The sequence below is a fragment of the Sapajus apella genome, unplaced genomic scaffold (assembly GCF_009761245.1).
Source record: "Sapajus apella isolate SASKATOON/1434 unplaced genomic scaffold, GSC_monkey_1.0 scaffold2, whole genome shotgun sequence".
Lineage (NCBI taxonomy): Eukaryota > Metazoa > Chordata > Mammalia > Primates > Cebidae > Sapajus > Sapajus apella.
In genome coordinates, this window is record NW_022436942.1 from 67354884 (window position 1) to 67368681 (window position 13798).

The 13798-nt window shown below is 45.7% G+C and overlaps 1 protein-coding gene across 8 annotated transcripts in view; it reads left to right on the forward strand.

The window, feature by feature from the left end:
* ACACB (acetyl-CoA carboxylase beta) overlaps nt 1-13798 on the forward strand; it is a 156470-nt gene that overhangs the window by 114910 nt on the left and 27762 nt on the right. For all 8 annotated transcript variants that reach the window (XR_004275872.1, XM_032300824.1, XM_032300875.1 and 5 more), the window contains 9 exons: nt 3352-3489; nt 4350-4449; nt 4539-4646; nt 6236-6292; nt 6533-6574; nt 8090-8305; nt 10267-10422; nt 11683-11886; nt 13041-13196. Coding sequence is in view for 7 of the 8 variants with exons in the window: in XM_032300824.1 (XP_032156715.1) it covers nt 3352-3489; nt 4350-4449; nt 4539-4646; nt 6236-6292; nt 6533-6574; nt 8090-8305; nt 10267-10422; nt 11683-11886; nt 13041-13196 (1177 nt within the window). In the remaining variant the exon portion in view is untranslated. The remainder of the gene's footprint in view (nt 1-3351; nt 3490-4349; nt 4450-4538; nt 4647-6235; nt 6293-6532; nt 6575-8089; nt 8306-10266; nt 10423-11682; nt 11887-13040; nt 13197-13798) is intronic.

Genomic DNA, 13798 nt, shown 5'->3' on the forward strand with positions numbered 1-13798 from the left:
TCGAAACCAATGAGAACGAATACACAACATATCAGAATCTCTGGGACACATTTAAAGCAGTGTCTAGAGGAAAATTTATAGCAATAAATGCCCACATGAGAAGCAAGGTAAGATCGAAAATCAACACCCTATCGTCAAAACTGAAAGAGCTGGAGAAGCCAGATAAAAAAACTCAAATGCTGGCAGAAGACAAGAAATAACTAAGATCAGAGCAGAACCGAAGGAGACAGAGAAGCAAAAAACCCTTCAAAAAATCAATAAATCCAGGAGCTGATTTTTTGAAAAGATCAACAAAATAGACAGGCTGCTAGCCACACATTAATAAAAAAGAAAAGAGAGGCCGGGCGCGGTGGCTCAAGCCTGTAATCCCAGCACTTTGGGAGGCCGAGGCGGGTGGATCCCGAGGTCAAGAGATCGAGACCATCCTGGTCAACATGGTGAAACCCCGTCTCTACTAAAAATACAAAAAATTAGCTGGGCATGGTGGCGCATGCCTGTAATCCCAGCGACTCAGGAGGCTGGGGCAGGAGAATTGCCTGAACCCGGGAGGCGGAGGTTGCGGTGAGCCAAGATCGCGCCATTGCACTCCAGCCTGGGTAACAAGAGCAAAACTCCGTCTCAAAAAAAAATAAATAAATAAATAAGAGAAAAGTCAAATAGATGCAGTAAAAAAACAAAAAAGGGCATATCACCACCAATTCCACAGAAATACAAACTACCATCAGAGATTACTACAAACAACTCAATGCACATAAACCAGTAAACCTGGAAGAAATGGATAAATTCCTGGACACTTGCACCCTCCCAAGGCTAAACCAGGAAGAAGTTGAAACCCTGAATAGACCAATAACAAGGGCCGAAATTGAGGCAGCAATTAATAGCCTACCAACCAAAAAAAGCCCAGGTCCAGGACACAAACAGATGGAGAAACATTCTACGCTCATGGTTAGGAAGAATCAATATTGTGAAAATGGCCATACTGCCCAAAGTAATTTACATATTCAGTGCCATCCCCATCAAGCTGTCTATGACCCTCTTCACAGAACTGGAAAAAACCACCTTAAACTTCATATGGAACCAAAAGAGAGCCTGCATAGCCAAGACAAGCCTAAGCAAAAAGAACAAAGCTGGAGGCATCATGCTACCTAACTTCAAACTATACTACAAGACTACAGTAATCAAAACAGCATGGTACTGGTACCAAAACAGAGATCTGATCAATGGAATAGAACAGAGGCTTCAGAGGCAACGCCACACATCTACAACCATCTGATCTTTGACAAACCCGACTAAAACAAGCAATGGGGAAAGGAGTCCCTGTTTAATAAATGGTGTTGGGAAAACTGGCTAGCCATGTGCAGAAAGCAGAAACTGGACCCCTTCCTGACACCTTACACTAAAATTAACTGCAGATGGATTAAAGATTTAAATATAAGACCTAACACCATAAAAACCTTAGAAGAAAACGTAGGCAAAATCATTCAGGACACAGACATAGGCAAGGAATACATGACTAAAATACCAAAAGCATTGGCAACAAAAGGCAAAATAGACAAATGGAATATAATTAAACTCCAGAGCTTCTGTACAGCAAAACAAACAATCATTAGAGTGAACTGGCAACCAACAGAATGGGAAAAAATGTTTGCAATCTACTCATCTGAAAAAGGGCAAATATCCAGAATCTATAATGAACTAAAACAGATTTACAAGAAACAAACAAACCCATTCAAAAGTGGGCAAAGGACATGAACAGACACTTTTCAAAAGAAGATATATATGAGGCCAACAAACATATGAAAAAATGCTCATCACCACTGGTCATTAGAGAAATGCAAATCAAAGCCACATTGAGATAACCACCTCACACCAGTTAGAATGGCGATCATTAAAAAATCTGGAGACAACAGATGCTGGAGAGGATATGGAGAGATAGGAACACTTTTACACTGTTGGTGGGAGTGTAAATTAGTTCAATAATTGTGGAAGACAATGTGACGATTCCTCAAGGACCTAGAAACAGAAATTCCATTCGACCCAGCAATCCCGTTACTGGGTATATATCCAAAGGATTATAAATCATTCTGTTATAAAGACACATGCACACGTATGTTCATTGCGGCACTGTTTACAATAGCAAAGACCTGATATCAGCCCAAATGCCAATCGATGATAGACTGAACAAGGAAAATGTGGCACATATACACCATGGAATACTACGTAGCCCTAAAAAACAATGAGTTCATGTCCTTTGTAGGGACATGGATGAATCTGGAAACCATCATTCTCAGCAAACTCACACAAGAACAGAAAATCAAACACCACATGTTCTCACTCATAGGCAGGTGTTGAACAATGAGAACACATGGACACAGGGAGGGGAACATCATATTTTGGGGTCTGTTGGGGAGCACTAGGGGAGAGACAGTGAGGGGATAGGGAGGTTGGGGAGGGATAACATGGGGAGAAATGTCAGATACAGGTGACAGGGGGATGGAGGCAGCAAACCACCTTGCCATGTATGTACCTATGCAACAATTCTTCATGATCTGCACATGTACCCCAGAATCTAAAGTACAATAAAAAATTTTTAAAAAGCAGGTGTTCGGCATAAAGCACACTGTTTATGCAAACATTTGAGGCACAGCGAGTCACCCTTTTCACCTTCAGGGCATGATAGGAACCTTCCCCAAATCCAAGTTCCCAGATGCCAGCCCAGGGCTGTCCTTGTAAGCAAGCAGACAAGGCGTGTCAGACCTACTGTGTTGACTTCCTGCACATCTTTTGATTACCCCTCCCATTCCTGATTCCAAGGCCCAATTCTGACAACCTCAGGCAGCCCATGGAGATTTGCTGCTGGTGAGCAGCCAGTTCTGGGAGCATCATTGTCTAAACTCCAGAAGGCTGCTGACTCTGTCCCAAGGACAAGTTTGATGGAGAGGGAAGGATTAGAGGGAGCAGAGGACTGGAGTGTCCCTCAGGACCAAGCCTGACTCCCTCATCAGCTGGCTGGGGCTGGTGCATTTCTCCAGGAGAAATTGATGCTGGGCATGTTTCTTCTCTGTATGGTCAAGTTCAGCCCCTCAGGACTGTGTTGGGACTGGACTCTCATGCATAAATCATTGATTCCTACACTTATCGAGCTCTTATTCTTCACCAGGTCCTGAGGGATCAGATGAGACCCTCCTCAGGCCCCAGCCCCAGCCATTATCTTATCCCCTACCCATTTTAAGACCCCCTTCGGAAGAGCTCTAAATCTGTTCCAGCTCACTGAAGCTTCAGGGGCAGGAAAACTCATAGGGTTGGATCTGCAAGCAGCTGCCTCATCCCCTACTTGCCATCACCCTACAGGATGACCGTGCCCATCAGCATCACCAACCCTGACCTGCTGAGGCACAGCACGGAGCTCTTCATGGACAGCGGCTTCTCCCCACTGTGCCAGCGCATGGGGGCCATGGTAGCCTTCAGGAGATTCGAGGACTTTACCAGGTAACCAGCATAGCCCGGTATCCCAAACACCCTGAGCATGGGGGCTAGGCAGGCTTTCCTGAACCCCACCCATTCACTGGACAGATGGGGTAGGAGAGACCCAGAAACATGGCATAGTGCATCAATAACAACAGAATAATAATAGCATCGTAGCCAAGAGTGTGAGCCTGCACGTCGGCTTGCCTGGTTTGAATTCTGGCTGTGCGCTTTCTAACTGAGAGACTGAGCAAAATATTTAACCTCTTTGTACCTTTGTTTTCTCATCTGCAAAATGGTAGCAATAAAGGACCCACTTCATAGGGGTGCCATGAGAATTAAATGAGATAATGTGTGTGAAATAACATAAAGTATAATTAGCATGCAGATAACATAATGACTAAATGTGAGCTCAGTAGTGACTGTTACCGTCTTTCTTCAGCCTTTCACTGTGTGTTCTGCTTTGGGCTTGGAGTATCTTGTTGAATTTTCACAATAGTCTCATGAGGCATAGGGATGACTCGTACCTTTCTTTGACTCTGGGGTGAGATGAGGTTTCTGGGATCTCCCAGTCAGTAAAAATGGGAGCCAAGAGTTGATCTTAAGCCCAGGTGATGCCCGAAAGCGTTGGAATCCTTCCCTGTATTCCTGATCACAGATCAGTTAAGGTCTTTCTTCCCTTTTGAGAAGGACCCATCCATCACAGGGTGCCTTAGACAAAGTAGACAGGGAACCCCCTGAGCTCTTTAGAGTTGGATAAGATCACAGGTTGTTGGCCGAGAAATAGGGAGGGGCTGGCGTTCCCTGCTGCCTGGGTTGGAAGCTTGACCTCATCCCCGTGGGCCAGCAACCCCTCAGCCCTCCCTCTCTACCCGCGCCCCCAGAAACTTTGATGAAGTCATCTCTTGCTTCGCCAACGTGCCCAAAGACACCCCCCTCTTCAGTGAGGCCCGCACCTCCCTGTATTCCGAGGATGACTGCAAGGTAAGCATCTAAGCCCAGGGAGCAACCTGGGGAGTCGTGGGCTGTCGCCCCGAGGCTTTCCAGCTCCAATCCTTGCTTCTCCCTTTCAGAGCCTCAGAGAAGAGCCCATTCACATTCTGAACGTGTCCATCCAATGTGCAGACCGCCTGGAAGATGAGGCACTGGTGCCCATTTTACGGACATTCGTACAGTCCAAGGTACTCTGGGCTTGCCTCTGGCTTTCGTGGGGGTTCTTGGAGAAGGAGGAGGGGCTGGGCTTTGCGAGGCAGCCCTTGGAGAGGGAAGCCTGCTGAGCACTTCAGAGCCACAGACCCGTCTTCCCACCCTAGCTCTGCTTGCCTCGTAGCTGGCTACCTTCAGCAGACGTGGCTGAACGTGGGAACACCATTTCTCTGCCCACGGTGTGGCAGTGATTCAGTGACAAAGTATATACACTGCTCAGCCAGTCCCAAGTACAGAGGGCACACCTAGTAAATAGTTTGGAGATGTTCTGGGAATGTTTTTGTTGGAATAATCCAGAAACTGGCAGTTTTAAAATGCTACTTACATTGATGACCAAGTGTGCCAATAACGGCAGCTTGCTCTGGAAGCCTGCGGTGCTGTTCCATTCCAGCCTGGGGGGCACAGCGAGACCGTGTCTCAAAAAAAAAAATTATATATTTACAGTATACAACGTGATATTTTTAAATTATCTTTTTAATAACAGGTTTATTGAGATATCATTGACATACTACACAATTCACCCATTTAAAGTAAAGTGTACAACCTTGCAGCCATGAAAAGGAAAGAGATTATGTCCTTTGCGGGGACATGGGTGGAGCTGGAAGCCATCATCCTCATCAAACGAATGCAGGAACAGAAAACCAAACACCATGTATTCTCACTTATAAGTGGGAGCTGAACATCGAGAACACATGGACACAGGGAGGGGAACAACAGACACTGGGGCCTGTTAGCGGGTGAGGGGTGAGGGGAGGGAACTTGGAGGATGGGTTAATAGGTGCAGCGAACCACCATGGCACACATATACCTATGTGGCACCCATATACCTATGTGGCACACCTACTCTGCACATTATCCTTTTTTTTTTTGGAAGAAATAAGAAAAAATAAAGTAAAATGTACACTTTAATATATTTTTAGTATATTCACCAGGTTGTGCAATCATTACTAGAATCAATTTTAGAACATTTAGAAAAACCCTGTATCAGCTGGGTGCGATAGCTTACGCCTATAATCCCAGACTTTGGGAGGCCACGGTGGGCAGATCGTGAGGTCAGGAGATCCAGACCATCCTGGCTAACATGGTGAAACTCTGTCTCTACTAAAAATACAAAAAACTAGCAAGGTGTGGTGGCACGCACCTATAGTCCCAGCCATTCAGGAGGCTGAGGCAGGAAAATTGCTTGAGCCCAGGAGGCAGAGGTTGCAATGAGCCGAGATCACGCCACTGCACTCCAGCCGCAGCAACAGAGCAAGACTCCATCTCGAAAAAAGAAAAAGAAAAACCCTGTACCTGTTAGCAGTCACTCCCCTCTGTCCCCTGACCCAAAAACCCTCTCCCCACCACAGCCCTGGGCAACTGCTAATCTACTTTCTGTCTCTATAGATTTGCCTATTCTGGATGTTTCATATAAATGGAATCAGACCATAGGCGGTCTCTTGTGATTGACATCTTCCACTTAGCATGATATTTACCAGGCTCATCCATGTACTAACATGCGGCAGTACTTCAGTTCTTTTTATGGCCAAATAATATTCCATTGTGTCTTTGGTTTTTGATGCAGAAAAATATCCTTGTGGATTATGGACTCCGACGAATCACATTCCTGATTGCCCAAGAGGTTAGTTCACAGTTCATCTCTCTGAGTCTTTTCCATTCTGCAAGCCTTGGTGTGTGCCATTTATTTGATATTTATTTTGTAGATTTGGGTGAAAGAGATCAATCATCAGAAAAGAGAAGGATTCCCAAATGATTAATTCTAGAAGTGAATGTCATCGTTGACAATCACTAAATAAGTATGGGAATATTTCAGTGCATCTTACTTGATTTAATTGTCTTGTGTGTGGATTTCTTTTTGCAGAAAGAATTTCCCAAGTTTTTCACATTCAGAGCAAGAGATGAGGTATGGCCAAAAGTAATGATGCTTTCTCTTCTCTGGCATCTTTTTTGCTTTTTAAGAGATGGGATGGGGCTGGGCATAGTGGCTCATGGCTATAATGCTAGAACTTGGAGGCTGAGACAGGAGGCTTGCTTGAGCTCGGGAGTTCTAGACCAGCCTGGGTTACTTAGTGATACTCTGTCTCTACAAAAAAAAAAAAAATGTAAAAAATCAGCCTGGCATTGTGATGCACACCTGTGGTCCCAGCTACTTGGGAGGCTGAGGGAGAAGATTGCTTGAACTTGGGAAGTAGAGGTTTCAGTGAGCCGAGATGATGCCACTGCACTCCAACCTGGGTGACAGAGTGAGACCCTGTCTCAAAAAAAAAAAAAAAAGAGTCGGGGTCTCGCTCTGTTTCCCAGGCCGGACTTGAACTGGTAGGCTCAAGCAATCCTCTTGCTTCAGCTTCCCAAGTAGCTGAGATGACAGGCACGTGCCACTGTGCCTCCTAGCTCCCTGGCATCTTTGATATTCATGATGAATATGGTCTGCAGTCCTTAAGGCATCCCATATTCAAGAATGTGGCAAATTTTGTGTAGACTCTAGTCTTCCTCTGGGATTGTATTTCCGGTGAGAGGTCTGTTCCCTGCATGGCACTCAGACCTGAAGAATCTTGCCCTTTCAGCCTCACTACAGATTTCTGTCTTGCTTGGATAATTTCAGTACTTGCTGATGTACTCGGTAAGACATTTTTTCCTAACCCTTTTTTCTTATGCTCTTCTAGAACAGTGGTAGGCAAACTCACTTGCAGGCCAGCTGCCTTTTTTTATGAATAAAGTTTTATTGGAACACAGCCACACCCATTTGGTTCCACACTGTCTGCTCTGGCTTTCACTTTAACAGTAGCAGAATTGAGTATTTGTGGCAGAGCCCGTATGATCCATCAGCCTAAAACATTTACTCTCTGGCCCTTTAAGAAAAAGTTTACTGGGTTCTCTGTTGTAGAGCGGGTAGGTTTATTCCCAGCATGGATTCAAGACCCCACCAAATTCTGCATTTTGTATTTTAATTTATCCAAAGCTTTATTTTTCTAGCTAAGACCCATCCTTTTCTTACAGTCTTCATTTTTTTTTTCAGTTTAGTTTCCAACACTGTCAGTTACTTTCCTTTTGGGGACCAATTTCCACCAAGAAACCAGGGGTTAGTGGCTTCATGAGAATTGCCACAGGCTGTGACAGATGGAGAACAGCCTGGTCACGCTGGCAGGTGATAGGGACTAGCTAGGTTCCCCCAGGAGCCAGAGCTGCACCCAGCACACCAGGCTTGCAATGCTCCTGGCTCTCCTCAGATCTTAGTAAAACCCCAAATATTGGGAGCCCCGGGGGTGGCTTACAATTAGGGGACCGATGAATGCTGCATTCCTGAGTGTGAAACCCTTGGACACCAGGGGTCTGCAGAGGAGGAGGGCGTGGACCAAGCAGCACGCAGCTCCAAAGTCAAACTGTGTGTGTGTCTGTCTTCTCTCTGGTCGGCCTACAGTTCGCGGAAGATCGCATTTACCGCCACTTGGAGCCTGCCCTGGCCTTCCAGCTGGAACTCAGCCGGATGCGTAACTTCGATCTGACCGCTGTGCCCTGTGCCAACCACAAGATGCACCTTTACCTGGGTGCTGCCAAGGTGAAGGAAGGGGCAGAAGTGACGGATCATAGGTTCTTCATCCGCGCCATCATCAGGCACTCGGACCTGATTACAAAGGTAAGAGGTCTCAGAGCATTTCTTCCTCTCAGAACCTGGCCCTCCCTTCCTTACACTCCTCTCTGTGCTGGGTCCTGGGCTGCACGCTGGGGATGGAGAGTATACCAGACACACGGTGACCTGCCCTTGTGACGCTGCAGTCCAGGGCAGGAGGCGGACAGCAAAGTGGCCTGGGATCGTGTCCGGGCTGGTGGCACTTGGATCTGTTTCTTGTATTAAGTGGATCTCTGCGCATGAGAAGAAATTTTCCAGGATAGAAAAATACTGCTTTGTTCAGGGAATTTCTTATAGTTACTGATTGATCATTTTCCATTGTTTCTTGCATTTAGAAAAGTAATCTGGGGCCAAGTGCAGTGGCTCACGCCTGTAATCCCTGCACTTTGGGAGGCTGAGGTAGGCGGATCACGTGAGGTCAGGAGTTTGAGACCAGCCTGGCCAACATGGTGAAACCCTGTGTCTACTACAAATACAAAAATTACCTGGGCGTGTAGCGTATGCCTGTAATCTCAGTTGCTCAGGTGGCTGAGGCATGAGAATTCCTTGAACCTGGGAGGTGGCGGTTGCAGTGAGCTGAGATGGAGCCGTTGTACTTCAGCCTGGGGGATAGAGCAAGAATCTGTCTCAAAACAAAAAGAAAGAAAGAAAGAAAGAAAGAAACAGAAGTAATCCATGATTATACTTTGAAAATTTTAAGTAAGACTGAAAACCAAGCTCAGGGACCTAGGATCCTGTCACTGAGGAGCCAGCTCAGTTGGTGACCGTTTCTAGACATAATTCCGTCCCTAAAACCTAGAGTTGATAAGAGATCAGAGCTCAGAGTAGACAGATCATTTGGAGATATTTTTCTTTAATTGATCACTTACTTGCGACCTCTTTCATTGTTAATAAAGAATTGTTCACCGCATGCTATTTCCTTGCACGGATGTACCATGTGTGTAATTTTTTTTTTAACTAATCCCCTATTAATGGATATTAAACTAACTGCAGTTTTTTGCTAACACAATCAACTAGACGTTTTATTTATTTATTTATTTATTTATTTATTTATTTTGAGATGGAGTTTTGCTCTTGTCACCCAGGCTGGAGTGCAGTGGCATGATCTTGGCTCACTGCAACCTCTGTCTCCTGGGTTCAAGCAATTCTCCTGCCTCAGCCTCCTGAGTAACTGGGATTACAGGCACCTGCCACCATGCCCAGCTAAGTTTTGTATTTTTGGTAGCGACAGGGTTTCACCATGTTAGTCAGGCTGGTCTCCAACTCCTGACCTCAATCATTCTACCAGTCTCAGCCTCCCAAAGTGCTGGGATTACAGGTGTGAGCCACTGTGCCTGGCCCAGCTGTTTTAATAGGTTTTATTATTATTGAGGTATGGTGAGGCCAACAGATCAGGAGATGACTGCCATTGAAAAAACAGTTTATTCCTCACAGTTCCCAAGAAGAAGGGGCTCTCCCTGCCACGGGGTGGGGGAGGTTCTGGGGTTGGTCGGGCAGCAGAGGGACGGAGAGGAAGAGGTGGACAAGAGCTTTGATTGTGGTTTCCTCAAGAAAAGGGTGAGGCTGGGTAAACGGGCTTAGGATGGGGTGTGAATCATCTCAGCAGACTCTGGGGTATAGAAGCTGTCTCTAGTTCTCTGGCCCTGGCCCTGGCCCTGGCCCTGGCCCTGGGTGATTAGGGCAGGTGGTTTGTGACCCCAGGTATGATCCAGGGTCAGCAGGTCGCCAGGTGTCGAAGCGTCGGGATGCAGAAAATAGGACACATGGTGTCAATACACTCAACCCCAGCTTTGCAGTCCCTTTGCAGCTTAGAGGCAGGGCTCTGCTGTTTTTGCCTGGCACACTCTTTGGAGGAGGGGAATGTTTTCCTCCTGCCTCTGCCTCTGTGTCTGAGGCAGAGATTCCAGCCAGCTAGGAGTGGGCCTGCGCCCCTGCCCTGAGCACCTCCCCCTCCTGCCCTTTGACAGGAAGCCTCCTTCGAGTACCTGCAGAATGAGGGGGAGCGGCTGCTGCTGGAGGCCATGGACGAGCTGGAGGTGGCGTTCAACAACACCAGCGTGCGCACCGACTGCAACCACATCTTCCTCAACTTCGTGCCCACCGTCATCATGGACCCCTTCAAGGTCTTGCCTTTGCCGGGGATGGGGCTCTCACTGGACTCTGGGTTCACCCTCCGAGCCATGTTGTTTGGGGTATTGTCTCCTGCCACTCGAGACCTGGGTTCCGGGGTGAATCCGTGTGTATTTGAGCCTCAGTTGCTGCAGGAGGAGAACACACCTGCTGCCATTAATTCCAGAGCTAGGCTTTAGCCACGCCCTGCATGGGAGTGCTGCACTTTAAGGGTGACAAGGATGCTCAGAATGTCTTGCAAAACAAAACATTGTCGTTTTCCTGGTTCCAGGCCGCACTGGGGACTGCATGTGCAGGGGGAGAGGAATGAGACTGGGAGGCCTGTGGCTCAGTGTTCCCTGTTGGGTCGCTCTTCACGAGCAGACAGGTGTTTATGGCGGTGATTCTGGAGTGAAAGAAGCCCTGCCTGTAATCCCAGTACTTTGGGAGGCTGAGGTGTTAGATTGCTTGAGCCCAGGAATTTGAGACAAGCCTGGGCAACATAGAGAGACCCCATCTCTACTAAAAACTTTAAAAATTAAAAAACAAAATAATATTAAAATTATTAATAAAATCAATATTAATATTAACATATTAATAAAGCAATATTATTGATATATTAATAAAGCAACACTATTAACATTAAAATATTTTTATAATATATAAAATATATAACTATTTTATTACAATACTTAACATATTTTAATATATAAAATAGATCTATTTTATTATATTTAATAATATATATTACTTTATAATACATAAACATAAATATATTTTATTATAATATTTCATAATATATATTATTTTATTATCTATGATTAAAAATAATTAATAAAATATTATTAAAAAGAGAAGTCTTGGTACATCCATTTGCTTTCTGGGGGTTTCAGGGGCCTATGCAGATTCCCTGACTTCACTAGTTCACATAGTTCCAAAGGAAGCAGCACGGTGGCTGGACTCAAAGTCATATAAGATGGTATGATGTAGCAGTCCCGGCTCAGTCCTTATCAGCCTCAGTTTTCTTATCTGTCAATGAGGGATAAAAAAGCCTGCCTCTCTCGAGAACTTACCAGGGTAAAATGAGATAAAGAGTTTTAAATGCTTAGCAAGAGCTGTTGTTCGTTATGAGTTAATACTTTTTGTTGGATACATACTATGTCCCAGGCATTTTTGCAGTCAGCATGTCTCACCCTCGCATTAGTGTCAGTGCTATTGCAAACGTCCGTGGGATGGCTGGGCCCTGAAGCTGGAATTGCTGTGTTCTGGGGCAGATCGAGGAGTCCGTGCGCTCCATGGTTATGCGCTACGGCAGCCGGTTGTGGAAACTCCGCGTGCTGCAGGCTGAGGTCAAGATCAACATCCGCCAGACCACCACTGGCAGTGCCGTTCCCATCCGCCTGTTCATCACCAACGAGTCAGGCTACTACCTGGACATCAGCATCTACAAAGAAGTGACCGACCCCAGATCCGGAAATGTAAGTCTGGGCTGGGTCACGGGGGTCTAAGTTAAAGCAGAGGCAGGCTGCTTGGGCCATCCATTTGTAGATTAAAATGGCATTTGGATTCTGTCTTGCCTTGCTCTGCCATGTCATGCTGGGTTGGGGTAGTCCCTCTGAGTTTTATGATAAATGTGTTAGCCTTTGAATCTTGGTTGTTCATTCACCTAAGAAGGAGAAGGAATCACCAGGCTTAATCCATTCTGTGGCCATATTTGGATTTTTGGTAGAGAAGGGGTTTTGCCATGTTGGCCAGGCTGGTCTCAAACTCCTGACTTCAAGTGATCTGCCTGCCTTGACCTCCCAAGGTGCTGGGATTATAGGCATGAGCCACTGTGCCTGGCCTTATGGCTGTATTTGGGATAAGTTTGTGCACTGCTGTGGTTGACTATAATGCAGTCCTCAGATTGGCTCACTTAGGGAAATACTTAACTCAACCATGTTTTAGGACAGACTTTTGTAAAGTCAATTAAATATCCTTTTGACTGCCATTTAAATTCATAATGTATGTGTGTGCATAAATATATATGAATATATACACGCCGTGTTTTAAAGAGATGTTGCCTGGACTAGACTTGAACTCCTGGGTTCAGGCGGTCTTCTGGCCTCAGACTCGCAAGGAGCTGGAACTACAGGCACGTGCTGTTGTGCCTGATCACTTTTAATTTTGCAATAATTGAAGACTGAAGACTCTGAAGCCATTGCAAAATTAATATAGAGAAAAAAAATAGTGCAGACAATTTTCACCCAATTTCCCCCAATGTTGATATTGAACGTCACCATTGTATGTCATTAAAACAGGAAATTGACATTGGTACAGAACTGTTAGCTCCAACGTGGACCGTGTTCAGATTTCACCAGCGTTTCCATGCATGCCTGTTTGTTGGGAGTGTGTGATGCCCTGATCTCCGTATTTTTGAAACTGTGTATCCATAGCTCCTGTTGTCCCTTCTTGTTCTGGTTCTCCACAGAGGTGAAGAAGAGAGTTTTACCTAGCTCAGGCACTCACTTTGTTATGCCATGTGACAAGCTTTGCTTCCGCCAACTGCACTTTCATTGAGGACTGGCCATAAATAAATTGGGGAGAAATGTGATTCTCTCTCATGCTCTGTTTTCCTTCCTTTCTGGTCCAGATCATGTTTCACTCCTTCGGCAACAAGCAAGGCCCCCAGCACGGAATGCTGATCAATACTCCCTACGTCACCAAGGATCTGCTCCAGGCCAAGCGATTCCAGGCCCAGTCCCTGGGAACCACCTACATCTATGATTTCCCGGAAATGTTCAGGCAGGCAAGTCCAGCAGCTTAGACGCGATACCACCTAGTTCCTCCCTGCAGACTCCACCAGAACCAAAGCCCATCCTTAACTCTCCTTCTAAAGACCTAGTCTAAAGAACAAGGTCTTGCCAGCTGCGGTGGCTCATGCCTGTAATCCCAGCACTTCCAGAGGCCGAGGAGGGAGGATTGCTTAAGCCCAGGAGTTGAAGAACCCTATCTCTAGAAAATGTACAAAAATTAGCCGGGCATGGTGGCACATGCCTGTAGTCCTAGCCACTTGGAGGCTGAGGCAGGAAGGATCACCTGAGCCTGGGAGGTTGAGACCCCATCTTCAAAAAAAAAGAACAAGATCTTCATTGAAGAAAAATAAATTAATGTGTTGAGAACGACTTCAAAGTATTTTCCCCCAAATTACCCCAATTTATCCCAATGATAAAAGTACTAGGATATAGAAACTTCAGAAAATAAAGGAGGATGGAACAAAGAAAAAACAATTCCTAGTCCCACACTTGGATGACAAATTGCTTCACATTTCGATGTGTTTCCTTCTTGTCTTTTCAATGGCCATTTATTAACTACTTGCCAGCCACCATTCAAAGTATAGAAGGCTGTGGG